General features: G+C 42.7%; 4 protein-coding genes across 5 annotated transcripts; 2 read left to right on the top strand and 2 right to left on the bottom strand.

Moving 5' to 3' along the window:
- The first annotated feature begins 412 nt into the window (after positions 1-412).
- grhpra (glyoxylate reductase/hydroxypyruvate reductase a) lies at positions 413-7,868 on the top strand. The gene is made up of 9 exons (XM_063188015.1): positions 413-702; positions 966-1,096; positions 1,179-1,251; positions 4,611-4,727; positions 4,937-5,025; positions 5,355-5,456; positions 5,895-6,030; positions 6,411-6,541; positions 6,731-7,868. Exons 1-9 carry the CDS (start codon positions 620-622, stop codon positions 6,850-6,852), a joined length of 984 nt encoding a protein of 327 aa, XP_063044085.1. The 5' UTR covers positions 413-619; the 3' UTR covers positions 6,853-7,868.
- Positions 7,869-8,593: 725 nt separating this feature from the next.
- LOC134439389 (uncharacterized) lies at positions 8,594-12,604 on the bottom strand. The gene is made up of 2 exons (XM_063189322.1): positions 11,453-12,604; positions 8,594-10,863 (listed from the first exon to the last, which is right to left on the bottom strand). The coding sequence occupies exons 1-2, from the start codon at positions 12,514-12,516 to the stop codon at positions 9,504-9,506; spliced, it is 2,424 nt and encodes an 807-aa protein (XP_063045392.1). The 5' UTR covers positions 12,517-12,604; the 3' UTR covers positions 8,594-9,503.
- Positions 12,605-14,956: 2,352 nt separating this feature from the next.
- Positions 14,957-16,563, bottom strand: LOC134439053 (uncharacterized). Its single transcript, XM_063188869.1, has 4 exons — positions 16,178-16,563; positions 15,672-15,755; positions 15,468-15,530; positions 14,957-15,238 (listed from the first exon to the last, which is right to left on the bottom strand). The coding sequence occupies exons 1-4, from the start codon at positions 16,560-16,562 to the stop codon at positions 15,027-15,029; spliced, it is 744 nt and encodes a 247-aa protein (XP_063044939.1). The 5' UTR covers position 16,563; the 3' UTR covers positions 14,957-15,026.
- A 1,868-nt stretch (positions 16,564-18,431) lies between these two features.
- Positions 18,432-21,909, top strand: gar1 (GAR1 homolog, ribonucleoprotein). Of its 2 annotated transcripts, none has more exons than XM_063188009.1 (7): positions 18,432-18,552; positions 18,973-19,124; positions 19,319-19,473; positions 19,612-19,671; positions 19,798-19,909; positions 20,929-21,096; positions 21,281-21,909. In XM_063188009.1, exons 2-7 carry the CDS (start codon positions 18,974-18,976, stop codon positions 21,289-21,291), a joined length of 657 nt encoding a protein of 218 aa, XP_063044079.1. In that variant the 5' UTR covers positions 18,432-18,552; position 18,973; the 3' UTR covers positions 21,292-21,909. The 2 variants fall into 2 exon arrangements, with proteins under 2 accessions (XP_063044079.1, XP_063044078.1); XM_063188008.1 differs by having other exon boundaries at positions 18,432-18,557.
- Positions 21,910-21,937: the final 28 nt, after the last annotated feature.

The following is a 21,937-nucleotide window of genomic DNA, read 5'->3' as shown; positions in this document are numbered from 1 at the left end:
TGTTGTTACTCTTAAAATCTGAATCCTTTTTCATTACAACTGCATAATGTACGAGCCTCTTCGATGTTTTCCGTAAGGTTACGGGTATTTTTCTCCTTTTGTATGTCTTGCTGCTATCTTGGATGTAGCTTTTAAAATCCTTGAAGGTTTCTCTGCACACTGGAATCATTTTAGATAGAAGTGTGTGCAAAACACAGAACAATTATATGCCTTTATATGCCCATTAGGTCAGTCCAGGGCCGTAGAGATGGATAGATAGAGATGTACCCCACTGGGTCAGACACAAGAAAGAAAGATTCTATATCATCTTTAGAAGGTCTAAAAGGTGTATTTGTATTCTAGTCCCCCGCCCCCTCCCCCCCACACACACACTACACACACACATTGACGTCACTCACATGCGCCTGCACGTCATATTCTGCGCCCTCAGATAAAAAGGGGAAAAATAGTTGCAGAAAGTACTGGAGTGATATCTTGACCACAACTTTTGTCTGTTTGTGCACACTGCTATCAGTTTGTCCTTTTAAACGGAGCGCCCAATATTTTGTGCATTAGCTGGCGGACGATTGTACCAAGGTGTCATCTTTCAGTTTCCAAGCTACACTTTGCTTTTTGCAGAATGAGCGCACAGCAACTTATGAAGGTGTTCGTAACGAGGCGAATTCCTCAGGAAGGGATGAAGATTCTTCGACAAGCTGGAATGTAATATTCTCTCCCTGCTTTTCTGCTTATGTATTTCTTCAGACCACAGATATGTGTGGCATTGCATTTCTCAAAAGGTCACAGCATGCGAAGACTCATTCTATGCAGAGATAATTTGCAGAAACTCCTCAGAATAATGACATTTCGTCATTAATGAATCCTTTTTGTTGACAGATTTTCATAATAGATAACCGTTCTCATCGCCTCACGCTTCTTTATGCATGACTTAATTTGTTGCCTCCTGCACCTGTCATGACACTCAGGTGTAACCTCTCTGTGTGGGACTCTGATGAGCCAGTGCCTCGCGCAGAACTTCTGAAGGGCGTGACAGGTGCACACGGCCTTGTCTGTCTTCTGTCAGACAAAATTGATACAGAGGTTCTAGATGCTGCAGGTATGTAGAATATCTCAAACAGTTGGGTTCACGTTCTTGTTGTATATCATGTAAAAGTATTGCCAAAATTATTACTTTGCAGGCCCCAACTTGAAGGTGATCAGCACCATGTCCGTGGGATTTGATCACCTGGCTATAGATGAAATCAAGAAACGGTATGGAAAGTTCAATCTGGACTAGAATAGAAAATCTCTCTTTTTTGTCTTTAATTATTAGTCCAATCACAACGAAATTGAGCATTGAAGCAAGAGATAATTTAAAAAAGATGAGTTACGTAGTAGGCTATGGATAAAACTAGGCTTTAGCATAATTTAGTGTAGTAATGGTCACGAGGTAAAAACTTTTTTTCATTCGCCCTGCTTTTCATGGACCAGTTTAAAATTGGGTCATTTCACGTGAAATCAGACACTTTGGGACCCGACCGACCCGGATTTCAATCATACTTGGTGTGCCTTTTCAGTAGCAAGGTAGCACCCCAGAACTGCATTGGTTTGAATCTGACACTAATATTAAGGGAGAAACAGACTAGGAAAGGTTCACATGTGAGGGTAGGACACTATACATTCAGCCTTGAATATATCAGTCAGTGTTAGTCACAAAAAGATGCCTGTGGTGTTGTTTGAAAGCTCTTTTCTGGCTCTACATATTACACAATCACCTTGGAATACAACTACTCTCGGAATATGAATTATGATCAATTGAAAAATTAAAAATTGAATATCTAAAAAACTTATATTTTAAAATGGCCAGTTCCTTGTCCAAACGTAGCCGGCAATGTCATGAGCAGCACCTAAAATGCTGGTGTTCGGATTGTTATTCATTTCAGAGAGAAGTTGACTCACAAATATGGCATCATACAGACCACTTACTAATAATATGGTAATACCATAGTAGCATCACATGACAAAACAAAAACAAAACAAAAATGGTCAGTGTCCATGGTCCCAGGTTTCAGAAACTAAGGCGGATGTCCATTTATACACACCAAATGATGATATGTGAATGTTTGAACATTCCTTCTCTGTGTACCTGTGCCATCTTCCCTTTACCGTACTTTAAAGAGATAATCAATGGCTACACTCTCATTTTGTACTCTACCAGTGCATTTGAAGCAGCAGCTGTGTCTTTTGTAGATAATGTATAAGTATGTCCAGTTGCAGTTACAGGTTCCACTACCAGAAGCACATCCTGATGATCCATGACAAGTCTATCTGGTCTGAAGGGAAAAGTGAAGGATGGAGATGGCCCATGAGGATGCAGGAAGTTCAGTTTCACCTCTCCAGTGCTCGGCATACATTCCTCAGCACATGCTAGCCACCAGTTGCCATCATATACAGCTACAACATACCCTTTGATGCTTGAAAATGTAACACATTCCTTTACTGAGCTCACTCTTTCAACTCTGCCTTCTCTGAATGCTGAAAATGGCCTAACTTCCACTGTGTCCATTGACAATGGGCAGAAGCTGTGTAGTTTTTGAGTACCTGGAATAGTTCTTGCAGATTCAAACCTTTTCAACAGGTTCTCAGCTTCATGATGGTACATCTCTGTTGTGGCAAACTGGCAATGGATGTTCTTGACATTATCCTTGACAAATTCAAACAGTTGGTATGGCGTTACAATGTAATTGTCAATAGGACGTTGCAGACTTGCTCGTGCAGCAAGCCATTTAACTGTCCCTCCAACGCCATCACATGGACCTTTGCCATGTGATGTGGCAAAAAAGTGCCACTCTGCAGGTATGTGAAAATCTGCCTCGTGGTGGCACAAATTTGTTGTGTTTTTAAGGTTCTTATATTGTGCAGCACAGCCATCAGAAAAAATATAGGATCTTCTTTGGACGTTCTGTCATTGATGAAGTGTCACTGAGGAACTGAATTAGGAGCTTCTGAAACAGATGTACAGCAATTGTATCATGAATGTTGCAGTCTGAAATAACAACAAAACAGATTTTTTTCCCAGTTTCAACTGATCTTGGTGATCTTGATGGAGTGTGGCCTGCACTGGTTGTTCCAGTGAAATGATTGAATAGCATCTTGAATTACAAAACTATAGTTTTAAAAACGTTCCTGGTTCAAGGGAGTCAGTCAAGGATAATGTCAAGAACATCCATTGCCAGTTTGCCACAACAGAGATGTACCATCATGAAGCTGAGAACCTGTTGAAAAGGTTTGAATCTGCAAGAACTATTCCAGGTACTCAAAAACTACACAGCTTCTGCCCATTGTCAATGGACACAGTGGAAGTTAGGCCATTTTCAGCATTCAGAGAAGGCAGAGTTGAAAGAGTGAGCTCAGTAAAGGAATGTGTTACATTTTCAAGCATCAAAGGGTATGTTGTAGCTGTATATGATGGCAACTGGTGGCTAGCATGTGCTGAGGAATGTATGCCGAGCACTGGAGAGGTGAAACTGAACTTCCTGCATCCTCATGGGCCATCTCCATCCTTCACTTTTCCCTTCAGACCAGATAGACTTGTCATGGATCATCAGGATGTGCTTCTGGTAGTGGAACCTGTAACTGCAACTGGACATACTTATACATTATCTACAAAAGACACAGCTGCTGCTTCAAATGCACTGGTAGAGTACAAAATGAGAGTGTAGCCATTGATTATCTCTTTAAAGTACGGTAAAGGGAAGATGGCACAGGTACACAGAGAAGGAATGTTCAAACATTCACATATCATCATTTGGTGTGTATAAATGGACATCTGCCTTAGTTTCTGAAACCTGGGACCATGGACACTGACCATTTTTGTTTTGTTTTTGTTTTGTCATGTGATGCTACTATGGTATTACCATATTATTAGTAAGTGGTCTGTATGATGCCATATTTGTGAGTCAACTTCTCTCTGAAATGAATAACAATCCGAACACCAGCATTTTAGGTGCTGCTCATGACATTGCCGGCTACGTTTGGACAAGGAACTGGCCATTTTAAAATATAAGTTTTTTAGATATTCAATTTTTAATTTTTCAATTGATCATAATTCATATTCTGAGAGTAGTTGTATTCCAAGGTGATTGTGTAATATGTAGAGCCAGAAAAGAGCTTTCAAACAACACCACAGGCATCTTTTTGTGACTAACACTGACTGATATATTCAAGGCTGAATGTATAGTGTCCTACCCTCACATGTGAACCTTTCCTAGTCTGTTTCTCCCTTAATATTAGTGTCAGATTCAAACCAATGCAGTTCTGGGGTGCTACCTTGCTACTGAAAAGGCACACCAAGTATGATCGAAATCCGGGTCGGTCGGGTCCCAAAGTGTCTGATTTCACGTGAAATGACCCAATTGTGGCCTGGGTGTGATTGCCTCGTCTTATTGGAATGGAATTGGATACTCACTACAAACCGCATTCACAGTGGTACAGGATTTAAATAACCACTGGACCAGTCTAGACTGAATTTTCAATATGCACATGCAGATTATCTTGGAAATACAATGAAACTGCTAAAATACAACTTCTACTACTACTGAAATGTTTTCCAAATTCTGTACTGGTTGCAGTGGGATACGAGTTGGCTACACTCCAGATGTTTTAACTGATGCCACAGCTGAACTTACCGTTGCTCTGCTGCTGGCCACCGCCCGCCGACTGCCAGAAGGTGTGCTGGAGGTCAAAAAGTGAGTGTGTGTATTTTATGCATCCCAGTAAACAAACATGAGAGTCCAGCTGTTGCAACACTTGCATATATATATATATAACTTTGATTTTATAAGTGTTTGTATATCTACCTTCACTTCAGATACTTTTCAGCATATAATCTGTATTCTGCTTTATACTCTGAAGATAAGTTGCTGCTCTGACATAATGCTCTCTCTTCTTTCTACAGTGGAGGCTGGAGCACCTGGAAACCCCTATGGCTGTGTGGATACGGTTTATCAGGCTCAACCGTGGGAGTCATCGGACTAGGCCGCATAGGTAGAGTCCCGGTCAGCAGTCTGTGAATGTATTTATTATCTTCAACTTCACAGTCATAATAGTGTTGTTACTCTTTTAAAATCTGAATCCTTTTTCATTACAACTGCATAATGTACGAGCCTCTTCGAGGTTTTCTGTAAGGTTATGGGTATTTTTCTCCTTTTGTATATCTTGCTGCTATCTTGGATGTAGCTTTTAAAATATTCAACTCTATTTCGTGTTTATTGCTAAATCCTTGAAGGTTTCTTTGCACACTGTAATCATTTTAGATAGAAGTGTGTGCAAAACACACAACAATCCAATAATAACCAGTGTTGCTTGTCATGTAGGCCTGGCCATAGCCAAACGTCTGATGCCCTTTGGGGTGAAGCGGCTGCTGTACACCGGCAGAGGGGCCAAGCCAGAGGCCAAGGAGGTGGACGGACAATTTGGTAAGGAAGATACTGTTAACTTAGAACATCAAGATTAAGTACACTTTTGTACACGATTAAGTAGATTGTTAAAATGTAAAGAACATACAATGGATTTCTCAGGGGGTAGGGGTGAAGTAAGGACAACACAGCAATGGAGGTAGGCGAAGGAGTACTAGGCAACTTTCATTTTGAAGTCAATTAATCGTCAGCTAGTCAGCTAGTGAGTCATAAGTTAGCAAATAACTAAAAAAGACCTGCAAAGCTAACTTCGTGAGACACTGCAAGAGATTAGGACTTGTGCCCATGAGAACCAGCTGAGAAAAGGTTGAAAATTAAAGTTACATATTGCACCTTTAAAGGGAAACAGAAAGGGATGTGAAGACAGAATATAGTAGTATACTTGTAGTTCTCATACAAGTGAGACACCATGGTGACACTTTCCCTGTTGTCCATTAGTGCCTTTGGACACGTTGGCGTCTGAGAGTGACTTCATCGTCGTGTCATGTTCCTTCACCCCGGATACACAAGGCCTGTGTAACAAAGCCTTCTTCAGCAAGATGAAGAAGTCTGCTGTCTTCATCAACACCAGTAGGTAAGGGGAAAGCCGAAGTGTAATGCCATAGCAAGGTCATCTTGAACAAGAGCTGAACAGGATCTCCACGTCCTTGAGTTTGCCAAGGAGGACTGGAGAAAAAAGCCCTTCATTTACCTCTAGCTGGCTTGCCTATAAATTATATTTGTCAGATAGCCTTGTTAACGGCCTCTCCTATCCAACCTGGAGCATAAAAGTGTTAGGTGTACACATTACATTTCATCAGATATAATTGTGCTGTTGCGTTGTATCATCTGTTCTATTATAGTATGGTATTACTGTAGTATAGACCACTGCAGAGTCAATGACTTGAGGAGTTGACAGTAACGTCGAGAGAAAATTCATCCTACCCCAATAACTGTGATGTGTGTGCCCTCTAGAGGCGCTGTGGTGAATCAGGAGGACCTATACGAGGCGCTGTCTGGTGGGACTATTGCTGCAGCTGGCCTGGACGTCACCACACCTGAGCCTTTACCCACTGATCACCCCTTACTCACCCTCAGCAACTGCGGTAAGAATGGGCATGGTGGTTGATATTCAAGTCTTTTATCTTATCTACCCTTCACTACCCTCTCTGAAATATGAATCAGTGCCACCAGAACCTTTGTTATCATTCTGCTTCTTCATGATGATGTGTATAGATTTTAGCAAAACAAATATTCATGCTTTTCCCTGTCTTCTCTCCTCTTCCTCCTGCCAGTCGTACTGCCCCATATTGGGAGTGCCACTTATGCCACCCGTGGTATCATGGCGGAACTGACTGCCAACAACCTACTGTCTGGACTCACGGGTGATGCCATGCCAACTGAACTGAAGATCTAGTCTGACTGGTGTGTTCTGTGCACAAGGGCATTAACAAGTATTTTGCCCTTTGCTAGGGCAAACTGTAGCACAAGGGATGGGGAACCTTTTTAATTTGAGGGGCAAATTCAAATTCCTCCAAGGGCCATAACAGTCCTCCAAGGGCCATGCTATGAACACAAACCAGGATTTCCCCCTGCACTTCAGGCCTATATTGAAAGCAGCCCCTTTAAATAGACCCCACCTTCTCTAGATCCCCTGAAAATTGCTAACGTAATTTCTAATATTCTTTTACAAAATGTCATATTTCATGTGATGCTGCATGACATTAAAATGACACTAGGGGCCAGATAAAATGGCCTCAAGGGCTATAAAAGGCCTTTGAGACATAGGTTCCCCACCCCTGCTGCACATCAGCTAGTTCACTTGGGACCTGGATACCAGGGTCTGTCTAGATATATCTTTTGGAAAGATGCCAACGCTTTAATTAATATATTGAACTAATGTAGAAATTAAACCCAAGGCCTTATGTGTTGTTTATTCCCCAATAGCCAGCAGTGTTATTGTCATTTCTTAATGGAATGAATGTTCCGCTGTCTGTATTCCATCCTTACATGAATTTCTGTTCCTACTGTGATGACTACAAGGGAGCATATGTGCATATTGTCTCTTAACTGTGGACTGAGCCTTACTTATTGCTTGAAGAACTCCTAGAGATGAGGCAGCTGCACCAACACCACTCCATGTACCAATGTTCACTCCTTCTCTCATGTACTGCTTTTTTTTAGTGGTGAATTAAATGCATTAGAAACCCCTGCAACTCTGGTTTCCTCATGTAGTAACAATAAGAAGTTGGTGTCATGTATCGAGGCAGTGTCAGACATGTGCATACTCATCATGGCCAAAAAAAAGTTGCCACCAAGACAAAGATCAAACACACTAATATGTTTTTGTACAGTCTTAAGCTTTGATTATGATGCATATTTGGCGTTGTGTTGTTTCAATAAACATCCGCAATATCTGGATTTGTTACCTTCCAGTGTTGCAATGTGTTTTCATCCAGATCTTGTTTTCAGGATGGTGTAGTCTGAACACTGTGCAAAGCCTTCTCCAGCATATCCCGGAGATTCTCAATGAGGTTGAGGTCTCTGGTGGCCAATGTAAAACGGATGCTCAAGACATTTTTACACATACAGTACATTGCCCACTACAGAGTCCAGACCTCAGCCTCATTGAGAATCTTTGGGATGTGCTGGAGACAACTTTACCCAGCATTCAAACTTTACCGTCATTGAAAAATACAGGATGTTGGTTAAAACTTACTGGAACTCTATGTAGAAATAATTTCAGACATTGAGGCAGTTTATGGAAACAATGTAACACCAAATGTTTTTTGACCTTTTTTGCCAGGCTGTGTATTCAACCTTTTTAACATGTTTTTTTTTAAGCTATTGCTGTTTTGGTTTTTGACACACACAAAAAGTAATTTCAAGGCCCCAGGTGAATGTGTAGTTTCACTTAGTTGTAAAAACAAGGATACAATTTCTAGCCTGGTAAACCAGCGCCACCTGCTGGACGATGAAAAATTAGACATCCAATACATTTAGGCTGGTTTATCAATCAAAATACATACAAAACCAATTTAGTCAATACTTTGAACTCTGTTCTAAGAATATCATTAAAAAGGCATTACAGCACTGGCAATGTAACAGCCATTCGGGCGTTATCTTCTAAACATAGGCTATTCAGAATCAGACAAACAATGTTATATTCTTTTAATTAAGGAACTGCTTTTACAGTACATCTGAGTGACCTACATAGGCTGAAACTGAGAGTAACATACACCTATGAGACAAACAAAACAAAAATGTTATAAAATACAATCTCATCTGAAAAATAAAAAAGTTGTATAACGTGACATCTTTAAATTTACTGAAGAAATAGGCATGAACCAACATAGAACTTACCCTACTCAATCTAATTGGGTGCCGTCCATGCACGGCTAAATTCTCTGCATACCATTTCAATAACTGTTTTGATGATTGTGTTTTACATTCAACAGTCAGTTCCGTTGTCTTTGTGTTTACATTGAGTATCAAAACAGATTCAGGTGAATTCATTAATGGCTGCCTCTTGATTGCCACATATCCTCACTCGTGACTTTAACTTATGGATGCTATAATAAGGTGTCTTAAACACACCTGTTATTTGCCACTATCTACCAAGTTATAAAACCAAGAGAGTGAGGCGTTCTACATGAAGGTAGCCTCTGATATGAGGTAATTCAGTAAGGCAAGATCCTTTGCAAGGCCCATTGCAAGGGTGGAATTGTGAACGGTACAGTTCTTGGACATTAAGGAAAGACGTGAAGTTGGTCCTCGAGATAATCTAATGATGCCTGCTGATAGTAAAATAAGGGCAAATCAAGGCAGTGGAAACGGTCCCTCTTCTAATTAAACATGTTGGTGAAATAGACATCTATGCAACTAATTTATTGACGGAGGGTGACAAAGTAAGTTCTGAAGTGCCTCTCACTGCCTTTTAACTTTTAAAGATAGAACAATTCTTTTTACAAATAGGTTAATCGATTTTGACACTGTAAATCATCTTGTGTTCCTCAAGCGCCATTCACCCCTCGATGGAGGGATGAACATATAGATACACACTTCTTTTTAGGGGGATTTGGGGACAATGTGGCGGTAGCCACGCAGTCTTGACTCGATGGCTTTGGTGCGTTGTGAGGGTGGTCTGAGTGGCGTCACTACAGGAGTCTGTGCAACGGGCTGCAGCTTTTGGAGAGCAGCGTTACGGCCTGCGACCTTTACCATTTCCCCGGGCCCGTAGCCGCTCTTTACAGATGGCAAGGCCACGGCATCTCCTGTTTCTGCTGTGACTACTTGTTGCACCAAGGCACTTGAGGTTGACCCTGCTGCACCTTCTGTGCTCTGCGTGGTCCTGTTTGACACTTCCACAGTAGTCAGATTGTCAGAACCAGGCACTGACCTGGAAATCCCAACCACCTTCATGACATTGGGGCTGAGAGTCCAAGAGCTGGATGACTCTGCTGTACTCAGGCTTAGTCCATCTGCTGTCCCTTTGGAATTCAAAGTCAGAAGGTTACTGTCGATGCCATTCTCATGCTTCAACTCTATGATCCGTGTTTCGTCATCTTCGGCTTTCAACGTAGCTCCACTGGCTTCCCCAGTCTGCATGTCTTCTTCAAGATCACAGCTCTCCATGTCAGAAGAAGGCACTTCATATTCAAACTCGAACTCTGAAAAGCCTTCCTCCAACTCTGGCTCAGGCTGGGCAGTCCCAGAAGAGACAGTAGGAGCCAACCCAATGCCTTGGACCACTGGTGGTGTTCCACCACTCAACTTCTGTCGTTTGCTTTCCAGAGACATGTGGAGACGTGGCCTGTTGTTGTTGTTATACAATTTCTTGCTGGACTGAGCCTGCTTGGGCTTCTTTGGATGACCTGGCCTATGGGTGGTGGTTGGATTCGCTCGTGTCGGCTCCCACTCCTCGTCCTCGCTGGTGGTGCTACTGTCAAACGCCTCTGGCTGCGCCTCGGGAGGGTTGGTTTGCGGTGTGACAGCCACATGTGCTGACAGTGATGCGTTATGAGTGTTGTTGGAGTTGAGAGTTTCCTTGCAGACCTTGACCACTGTGCTGAGGTGCAGATATGAGGCAGCCAACAACAGGTCTGTGATTTTGGACATATCCAGTAGGAGCTTAGAGGTGTACATCATATCCAGCAGCTTTGAAAACGACTCAGGGGTCACGACCTCTGAATCCAGCCGCAGGAGTCTCATGTTTCCATTTGGACCGATGACGTAGTGCAAGGTTTGGCTTGTATCTGTGCTGCACAGTAAAGAACGGAAGTGTGAACTGTAAGCTGCCAGGACACAGCGGTGGGCACTGAAGTACTGGTTCCCCACAGCGACGATGCAGTCGCACAGACGGTTCTGGGTGCGCTGGTTATTCAGCTCCTGAAAGATGTTTTGGAAGTGACCAGGAAACTCGATAAACCTGCATAGCAGAAGAACACATGAGGAAGAATCCATTGAATATCTAGCATCCAAACTTTTCAGTATTAAATTTGCATCAGGGGTGGAACTCAAAAATGTTTCCCACTGTCTACCAAAAAATGAAATCTACCAGTCACTCACAATTTTTACCAGTCACCATTTTTACCAGATCATAATTCAACCGTTCCAAACATTGTAATGCCAAGTAAGATCTTTTTCTGCTCAATACTTTTGTTTCAGAGGTCATACATGCAGTTATTGTGATGGCAATAACTTTTTTCATTACCAATTTGCTTAAACATTTGATGTTGGATGCTGCGTATAATTCAGCGCCTGAAGATTTTTTTTAACCCGTCAAGGCCGGTGGGTTGGGTTGACATATCTCACCTGCCATAGGTCAAATTCACCCGTCATTGGCAGGTGGACGGGTGCTTATTTCCATCCCTGGTTTGCATGCTTAAATATCAATGACGCAAAACAAACCACCGATTTATCCAGAATGCATCATATCCTCCCAGTTATGAAAATTAAGTTCAACAATGTAAGTAGGTACAGTAAGAAACTATCATTATTTAGTGCAATTGGCTTACCTCTGTCCACTGTCAGTGGTCTCGTAGGCGTCAGAGTTTACTTCAGGGGGAGGGTTGACTTTTGTCCCTCGTAAACAAAAGTTTGGGTATATCTGCTCAGTCCCAGCCTCTCTGCACATCCTGGGAAGCATCTTGGAAAGGTTGTTGCGCCCAATGGGGTTTGGAAGGTACCATACAGGTTCCATTTCTGAGGCAAATTTCTTGGGGTGCAGAAAAAAGGCCGGCACATCAGGTGGCAATTTACTAATGTACTTCTCCAGGGATGCAACAGGGCACATGCTGTCTCCTGGCCTGGCAAACATACGTCCACGATTGTTCTCACTGCCCCTTTGTGTTGTGCCTTTGTGAGGTTCGGTTGCTTCATTCAGTGACAAAGTGCAGTATTTCCTTCCTATGATGTCTCTTCGAAATACAAAAGAATCTTTTTGAAGTGATCTGTTGCCAGCTGTACCTAAATATCCAAAATAAAGTTGAACATCCAACCACACTTTGTTTAGAAGTCCACTTGGGTGACTGGGTTTATATGCGAGACATTCTCTGATGATGTTCAGGTCAGAGGGTGAAATTGACGTAGGGCTACCACGGTCTTTGCCCTCCCGTCTCATGGTCTTAATTAGTCCAAAAAATACATTGTTTGCAGACTTGAACTCAGGGTCTTTCACTATGCAAAATGAACGGTTCAGCGGTGGCTTACGAAGGTACCTGTTGAGTCCAGCACGCAGTCCCACATAACTTGTAACACTGTAGAACTCACCTTTCGCGGTACGGATGGAGCCATAAAACTGTCGTAGTATCTGATTCAACTCCTCTTTAGAAACATCAGCAAAATCCACTTTTATGGTTTGTTGCTGTAACCACTCCATTAAGCAATTGCCAGCCCACCGTGTCTGGCGTGCCGTATTTTCTTCAACTGAAAATGTGGCTAATTCCAGCTTGCCTAATTCTTCCTCTGTTACAGTAACAGACCGAGATGCTGATCTCACTTCTTGTGCCCTCGATGTATTACATTCGCTCTCCTCTCCAGAGTCAGAAGGCTGACTGTGTTTTATTTCCAACGCGTCCATATTTGTGTTTAGAAACTACACGATATGGAGTAAAGTATGGAGTAAATGCCGATTTCAAGTCGTTGCATAGCCTCAACATTGTCCGTTACCAGAGACGATCGAACAAGTAAGCAACAATAGCCCCGTTTATACTGCGGGCCATTGGCCCAGGAACTTAGGCCCAGGAACTTGAGCCCTGGGCTTTAAGCCCAGGGCCAGAGTTCCTGACCCGTTTATACTGCGTAGGCCTGTATCTAAGGGCCAACGTAGAGGCCATAGAAACAGATGTTGCAACATTCCAAGACAAGTACGTAACAAGTAAACAAACAAACAAATATGGAGCCATTTCAGATAACTACCCTTATTTTACTAGTAATTGCCCTCACACGTAGGGTGATGACATCTCGTCGCCTTCAACATGAGGAGAATGAACGGCGATTGAGATACAGACTTATTGCAAGAGGGATCCGGTTTAAACGGATGGTGAAATTGAGGAGGCTGCGACATATGGTATGCTACACAGCTGGAAATCACAGCTGATTCTCGTAGCTACGACTTATGTATATAGCCTACAATACTGAGTAGTGTAGCACTGATATCACACATTTCCCGTCTAAGGCGGTTTAAGGTTAATAATTAGGCTACTGTAAGAACTGCACTGACCTTTTTTTTCATCACATAAGCGATTCCATACTTTGCAATAGGCTACAGGTGTTTGTACGCAGACACTTGACTGCCAACTGCTACACGAAGCTTTCACAGCTAACATTGCATTTACGAAAAGACAAGTATGCTGTTAGTATATCTATTTATTATTATTATTATTAGTATTGTTATTATATCATTACCATTATCATAGGCCTACTACATTTTTTATTCATAATAGACAGTACAATATTCCATTTTCTTTGGTAGCAATCACGACGGTGCAATCACCATGTCCACTCACTCTGAAACACTACGGGAAGTAAACACGCATGTCTCCTTGTAGCTCATACAACTAAATCTGTTAGGCTACAGCTTTTACTTTAGCGCCCCCCCTGTGGAATAGTCGTAATTACAATTTAGGCTAAGAAATCATTACATGAATGTTATTTTAGAAGCAGTGTTCTACACAATTACAAATGATAAACGTAATAATTCGTCATCAATAACTGATTATATTAATTATTCTAAGTAGGCCTAAACTATAGGCTTTGCATGATGAATAGGCCTAGGCTACAGTCTAAGTAAACCCCTTTATATTGCAGGTCTTTTCCAAAGCTCTTAGACCCAGATCCATCCAGTCCCTTCGGAGGTCAGACAACTGGTGGACAGATATAGCATGTAATTTTTCCGAGGCAGAATGGATACAGAACTTTCGCCTCTCAAGATCAACCTACTATTACATCTGCACATCCATCGGCCAGTCCATCGCAAGGCGAAATACATCTTTCCGGCTAGCCATCCCTATGGAGAAAAGAGTCGCTATTGCCATATTTCAGATGGCCAGTACATCTGAGTATCGTGTGGTTGCATGTTTATTTGGAGTGAGCCGGGCGACAGTGTGTGTGTGCCTTCAGGAATTTTGTAGAGAGGTCATTAAGAAATTAATGCCCAAGTTCATACGATTGCCTACAGCCTCAGAGCTGGAGGCCCATGCCAGCTACTCTGAGGAGAGGTGGGGCCTCCCACAGTGTGTGGGGGCCATTGATGGCTCCCACATCCCAATTGTGAGGCCCAAAAAGTATTCCAGGGATTACAACAACAGGAAGGGGTGGCACTCCGTTGTTTTACAAGCAGTTGTAGACGGAAAGGGGCAGTTCTGGGATCTTAATGTGGGTACCCCTGGAAGTGTACACGACTCGAGAATTTTAGGCAGATCTGCTTTTTACCAAACAGCAACAAATGGATACTTCCCAGGGAGGTTAAAGAGGGTAGGGGACATGGACATAGGATACTACATTTTGGGGGACTCTGCCTACCCTATACACAGTTGGCTCCTGAAGCCATATCCCGACAATGGGAGACTGACAGCAGGCCAGCGGCTGTATAATCTCACAACTAGCAGAGCCCGGGCGGTGGTGGAGCACGCCTTTGGGCGTCTGAAAGGGAGGTGGAGGTGCCTCCTGAAACGTAATGACTGTAACATCGAGCTTGTGAAGGACATCACGCTGACAGCCTGTGTGCTTCACAATTTGTGTGAGAGGCACTGTGAGACCTTCGATGTAGAGTGGACAGTTGTAGAGCCAGAGGCCATGTCTGGACCAGTCACAGACCCCCTCTCAGGCCAGGACATCAGAAAGGCCATCATCAAGTATCTCAATAAGGAACTTTGAAGAAAAATATTAAATACTTAATACTACTATTAAACATACTGAACATTACTAATTAAATTTACAATTGCAGTTACATTATGGTATTGATGGTCTCTTATTTATAATCAGCATTAAGATTTCTTGAGTAATAGGCCTAAGAGTAATAAGAGTAAGAGTTTACTTTAGATCAATAATAAAATAAAAAGGAGGGCAATTCACAGAACCAATACTAATTTATTTATCTTTCAACACATTAACAAGCTGTGTCAGCACCGACACGATCGCTGTATTCTCCTCCCTCCTTGCAGCCAACTCCATCTCCCTCCTCTTATCTTCTCGGTCCTGCTCCTCCCGACGCAGCGCAGCCTCTCTCTCGTAGAGAGTTTCATCAGTCTCTCGGAAAAAATCTATGAGTTCTTGTGCCGAGGCCGATACCTTCCTTTTTGCTGGAATGACAACATGCAGACATTTAATATATTAGTAATTTACAAGGTTCCCACTGGTGCTTGAATTCCTTGAAAATGCTTGAATTTCAAAGAGGTGTTTTCAAGGTTGTCAAAAATCTTGAATTTTTGGTGAAGTGCTTGAAAATGGTCAAGTCAAACTGAGTAAACCAAATAATAGAAATAAAATGTTCAGGTACATCAAAATCTGAGGAAGTGAGATGTCACTTACCAGGTCTGGTTCTTGCTGGGATGAGAGTGGAGGAGCCCCTCACTGGTCCTGATTCTGCTGAACCTATGAAGATATGGTTTTAGTCACTGTCTCCTTAATTTTTATTTTAGTCACAGGGGGGCGATAGCGTACTTTGCATGCTGTGATTTACATGTAGCACAACACATGCCCAGCCCAGCAGCATAAAGCAAAACAGTTGTTTACCTGCTGTCTGTGTAGCAGGTGGTGGAGGGGATGGGCTCATCAGGTCCTCCACTGCATCCCAGTCAATTGTTGTTTCGAAATTATCTGAGAAAGAAGAATGCATTTCGTTTGAATTGTAGTTTGAAAGAGTATTACCAGTATATATGTGTGTTGTGTCCTCTTACGGCACTAGGTGGCATAGTAGGACTAAAAGTACTGTAGCCACTACGGTAACTAACCGTAGACATCAGAAGAAGACAGTACACTGACTATACCAGTCTCGTACCACACTTGCTTCTGCTTACGATGTGATGTTTCATACTATGGGATTACTTTAAGTAAAGTTTATATATTTATACACAAAGCCTCTTCCTTCCTACCCACAAAACACAACATTGGTGAGTGAGTGACACAACAATGTGCATAGCCGAGGTCTGTTGCAAACTTTTAGACGGTCAGGCTTGTGTTTCGTAATCTTTTGGTTTAGTGTACAGTATTTCATTGACGAGTATCAGGTTAATTCTTACCAAGGAGTGTGTCCTCTCCCGAGTCGTCCAGGGGTGCTGTAGCAGCACTAGAGTTTCTTAGCAGACTTTGGTCATTCCCAGGGCGATGGCCAAGTATCTCGTCCATTGTGTCAAACCACTGAAATTTGGCTCGTCCTGCCCCGCTGCGATTGTTATTGTCCTTTGCGACCCTGTACTGTTGTTTCAACTTTTTAATTTTTTCCCTAATTTGTTTGACATCCCTAATAATACCCACCTTTTTTAACTCCTCGCCAATTGTTCGGTAAATTTCGTCGTTTCGTACAACCCCGTCAAATTGCGCTTGAATCGATCCCTCCCCCCAAACTTGCAGAAGACACTTTATGTCTTCGGTCGACCAGTACATTCTGCTCCCATCGCTTGCCATTTTTCGCTCTTAAAATAAACAAAATTAAAGCTCAAATTCTTATTTTGTCTGCATTGTGTGTATGCTAATGGTAGCCTATATCAACCACTTGTGCACATTTTGTAAATAGAATGACGGCCTTTGTGACCAGTTCGTTGTGACGTGTAAGCACCCGGGTTTAGCCGCTGGCCCAGGTAGCTGAGCAGGAACTGTTACCTAGACAACAGTTCTTGGCCTGGCCCGGTTCTGGCCTAGCCCAGACGGTATAAACGGGTGCAGGACCAGGGCTTAAGTTCCTGGGCCTAAGTTCCTGGGCCAATGGCCCGCAGTATAAACGGGGCTATTGTGCGTCCAAGTCCTACGTTCACTTGTTGCTAGGTTTCAACACATCAAACACACGCGCAGCTGGCTCTGGTGGAAGCATAACAGCCAAAGCGTTATAGCCTACCCATTAGCCTACTGTATAATTGGTTATACCTGCTTTGTTAGTGACACCTCGTCCTCGTAATACATTGTATTTGAAAAATAAAATTAACTGCAAAACCAGTAGACCTGCTTCAGGTTCGCCAATGTTTGACGTGCGCTGCATCACGAGAAAATTGTCTGTTTACTCGCTCCTAAACCTAAGAAAGTTTGGGTGAAATGTCGCCATCATCTGTGCAGGAGGGAGTGTGACTCAAGGGAGGCCATAAACAAATTGCTGTATCGCCACCTTGTGGTCTAGAAGACTAACAGCTCGTAAACAGAGAAACACTAGTAGAGTTCACACCAACAGCAAGTTCACCAAGAAAAGCCCATTTGGTTTAAATCTGATCAGAGGATGTATGGAACCCAATAGTAACATGCATGCAACTACTTTCCCTGCAACTGCCAGTAGGCTAAGCTACTTTATATATCAGAGGCTGTGGCTATGTCTCAAATCACACACTTGTGTCAGTGCACTGACAGTCAGTGCATAGTACACACAGTACACTGAGGCCTTTAGTGCATAGTGTCGAGGAAAGATTTGAGCACTATGCACTGTGCCCTCGCTGGAAGTGACGGCTGAGCATGGCATTAACTCGCCAAAATATGAGTTGGCTACTGCTTACAATGCACAGCGTCTGGTGCTTCTATTTCTATGTCCTTCACCCCAAAGGACAAAAATCACACATTCAATACTTTGGAAGGCATGAAAAGGTTGGTGTCCCATCAACATTACTTACAGAATTAGGAGACTGTTGGCCAAACTCTTCTATTGAACTGAATGCCACATTTCCTCCGTGTCATTGTCAACATGGCCGCCGTTTAGTGCGTGCAGTGTCCATCATTCAAGCACTGCATTTTTCTGCCATTGTTAGGGGATCATCTTGGCACTTTCAGTGCACTGGCTCAACTGAAATTTTCAGCTTGAGCGCCCTAGGCACTGAAAAACAGTGCCCGAAGTGCACTTGTGCGGCATTTGAGACACGGCCTGTGTCTCAAATGCTGCACTTGTGCACTTCGGGCACTGGTCAACAGTCTCCTAATTCTGTAAGTTATGTTGATGTGACACCAACCTTTTCATGCCAACCATAATATTGCATGTGTGATTGTTGTCCTTTGGGGTGAAGGACATGCAAATACAAGCACCAGACGCTGTGCATTGTAAACATTAACCAACTCATATTTTGGCGAGCTCATGCCATGCTCAGCTGTCACTTCCAGCAAGGGCACAGTGCATAGTGCTCAATTTTTTCCACAACACTATGCACTAAAGACCTCAGTGCACTGTGTGCACTGTGCACTGACTGTCAGTGCACTGACAAAAGTGCGTCATTTGAGACACAGCCAGAGATTTTCGCTTCTCCCTGCTGCTGTCCACTACTCACGACGAGCCGTAAACTGAATCGGGTTTTACGACACATCCTCTCTAGTGTGTTTGCACGGCAGGCAACAACTTCACATGTGCCGCACATTCCTCCTGTTACGCCGCATGTTACACGAGTTCGTTCTTTGCTGAATACTGTCGTAATTACGCTCTATTAAAAGTGTAAGGTATGTGGTTATCTTTTTCGAGGTTATAGTTGTGACCGTAAAGCCGTAAACAATGCATGTTCTATTGCTTGAATGAAGTTTGAATTGTTTAGATTAGGACGTGCTAACTTGCTAGCATAGTAGCGTAGAAAGTTGTGTTGGATGAATGGTATGGCGCCACGTTACATCAAGCATAAAAGCCTTTCTGCGGTTAACATATTTGCACTGAAATGCTACGAACGTTTAAAAAACACAAACAGAAAAATGTTAACTCGACACGCTTCTGTCCTTTTAAGAAGAACAAGCGAGCCACGCGTTGTCTACATAGATCTGAGGGTCCACACGCTGCAATGCTATAATGGCCGTTTTAATTCCGTGATCCCTGAAACGTTTTCCCAAATCTTCCAATTTACTCAAGTGCCGGTTTCTTTTTCAGAATGTCTTTTCGTGGAGGAGGTGGAAGAGGCGGAGGAGGATTTCGGGGTGGCGGTGGAGGATTTAACCGTGGAGGAAGAGGTGGATTTGGTGGTCGAGGAGGGGGAAGAGGTGGCTTCAGACAAGATTATGGTCCTCCGGAATACGTTGTTGGTAAGGGATGCTGAATATGGACTCCAAACTCTATGAGCCCTCAATGTATAATATGGTGCATCATGTGAAATGAAACTAAAAATATTTGCAATAGTCAAGGAGTTCATCCTCAGAATCACGCAAGATGTCATTTTGAAATATTAAGTTGACCTGTTCAGTCTTTGAAGTTGACAATTGTTATTTATTCTCTACAGGTCTTGGAGAGTTCGTGCATCCATGTGAGGATGACATTGTGTGCAAGTGCACAACAGAAGAAAGCAAAGTGCCTTACTTCAACGCCCCAGTGTATCTGGAAAACAAAGAACAGATCGGAAAAGTGGATGAAATTTTTGGAAACCTCCGGGATTTTGTATCCTTTCTGACTCAATTGTTGCACTGTCTTGAAATCTGTTCTTTGTTAGACTGAGGCTGTGTTTCTCCATGTATTACATTTCTAGGACCAGGTGTCTTGAGCTATTCTTTTACGTTGTCCTTAACTGATCCACAGTATTTTTCTGTGAAACTATCAGAAAATATGAAGGCATCATCTTTTAAAAAGCTTCAAAAGGTTGGTTAGTCTCCTCACATTGTTCTCTGGTAACAATAACAACTGTAACACAACCAAACAAAGTGATGCGATTGTATTCTGTTGGGTTGATAAGCTAATGGAGTGACATGTTATTTTGCCCTTCAGTTCTATATAGACCCGGCAAAGCTCCTACCCCTACAGAGGTTCCTCCCACGGCCCCCAGGAGAGAAGGGTCCCCCCAGAGGTAGAGGTGGTGGAAGAGGTGGTGGCCGTGGAGGTAAGACCACTACTGCACTAGCAGCACTGCGGCTGGTCCAATACTTTTCTGGTGGCCTAGTTTCAATCTAATGCTTGTGGTTCTCTAGATCAGTGTTTCCCAATCAAGGATAAGTTTTCCACGAGGGGTACGTGAGCACACGTCAGGGAGTACTTTGAAAATGTAATGGTAGAAAATATATGGATTGTAGTCACATTAGGTTAGAGCAGTGTTTCTCAAAGTGGGGCGTAAGTCCCCCTTGGGGGCTTGTGACATCTGATTTTTTTTTTTTTCCTCAAAGAAATGATTTCCTGTCTCGCCAATAAGTCAATAGGTTTAAAGCCCTCACCAACATTATTTATATTATTAATTGTCATTCATTTGAATATCATAGGAAATGAACACACATCTGCACTCGACTGCAGTCCCTCTTTGTTTAATTTCACCAGTCATCACCTTTCCTTTGATTCTGCACAGCGATCGCAAAATTAGTCTGTGCAAGTACTGCTGTTGCTTGGGGGGAGCTCGGAAACATTCAGACCCTCTGAAGGGGGTAATGATGGAAAAAGTTTGAGAACCACTGGGTTTGAGTAACAGATATATAGCATGAGCAAGTGGGGTACTCATCATGCCAAAAATCCTTTGGTGGTATGCAGGACAAAAAGGTTGGGAAACACTGCTCTAGATCATCCTGAGTATACTTTTTTGCATGGCTGATGTTTTAAAGAATGTGAATTTAATTACTGGTGCCCTAGTAACATTGCTACTTGTGTGCTGAAGAGCCACTGTGACGAGCGGCTCCTGAGCTGTTTTTTAACATGTTGAAATGGGAAAAGTTATTTCTGAAAACGCTTTCAGGCCGATAACTGCCGGTCCCTTTCCCCATACTTTCCCCTCCTTTACAAGGGACAACTGTTTTTGGAAGATGAATGGAAACTGCTTTCTTATTTGGCTATGGTAGTATTTTTGGAGCCCTCTGTATTTATTGCTATGTAGTGCGCTTGTGGTCTGAGGTATAGTTGGATGTGTATTGATTACAGGTGGCTTCCGGGGCGGTCGTGGTGGAGGTGGACGAGGAGGAGGATTTGGTGGAGGTGGACGAGGAGGCGGCTTTGGAGGTGGTCGCGGTGGAGGAGGAGGCTTTGGAGGGGGCAGAGGTGGAGGATTCAGGGGAGGAAGGGGAGGAGGAGGAGGCCGCGGCTTCAGAGGTGAGTGGAAGATAAAACAAACATCTTCAAGCTCGAAGAAGTTCAAATTTCCTTTTTGTTTGGTATTCATTCCAGCAAGTGTGTTTTGCTATGTAACTTGTCAGAGATAGTAAGTTAAGTGGTAGTTGATTTCTAAATGCAAAAAGCACTGAATGATGTATTTCACTAATGAACTTTGTTTCAGGGGGAAGATAAAGACTCGTCAGAAACAATTGAATATCCTGCGTCATTGGAAGACTACTGTGGGAGGTGGAGCAAAAAGACAATTGAGCTCAAACTCAGAGTTATTTTAAAAGAGACATAAGGTCCTGCAGATTTTTGTACCTTTTGATCTGCAAATACAACTTTTACTTTTTTATGACAATTATTTGTAATGTAAAATGTGTGCATTCCATCAAATCTCTCTTGTCTATTCAATGCTTGGGGTGTGCTGTATGTACCATGGGGAAAAAAGTTCACTACTGAAAGCAAATATGAAGCTTAAAGGTATGAACTTGTAAATGGGTGTCTCATTTTTAAAACACTGCTTTGATTCTGTGCGCATGTCAAGCAATCATCTGAAGACGTTTCCTTTAGTACAGTACCTACCAAAAGGCCTAACATACTTTTGTACCTGACGTCTCTGTTGTCAAAGTCCTTGGTTTGGGTCACTTATGGTTCAGATGCTGGTGGTTTTTCAGTCAGGGACTGAAATCATGCAGTCAGTTGCTGAAAGAAAAAGTCTAAAATATTTTGTACAGCATTGTTGATCCACTAGTGTGCAAGTTGTATGTGAATAAAAGGCAGTTGGTAACCAGCTGCTGATTAAATCTGTCCTTGTCTTCATTGTTCATGATGTTTC

This window comes from Engraulis encrasicolus, chromosome 22 (genome assembly GCF_034702125.1).
Source record: "Engraulis encrasicolus isolate BLACKSEA-1 chromosome 22, IST_EnEncr_1.0, whole genome shotgun sequence".
NCBI lineage: Eukaryota > Metazoa > Chordata > Actinopteri > Clupeiformes > Engraulidae > Engraulis > Engraulis encrasicolus.
The sequence above is the reverse complement of the archived record's forward strand: the minus strand, read 5'-3'. Positions and strand labels throughout refer to the sequence as shown.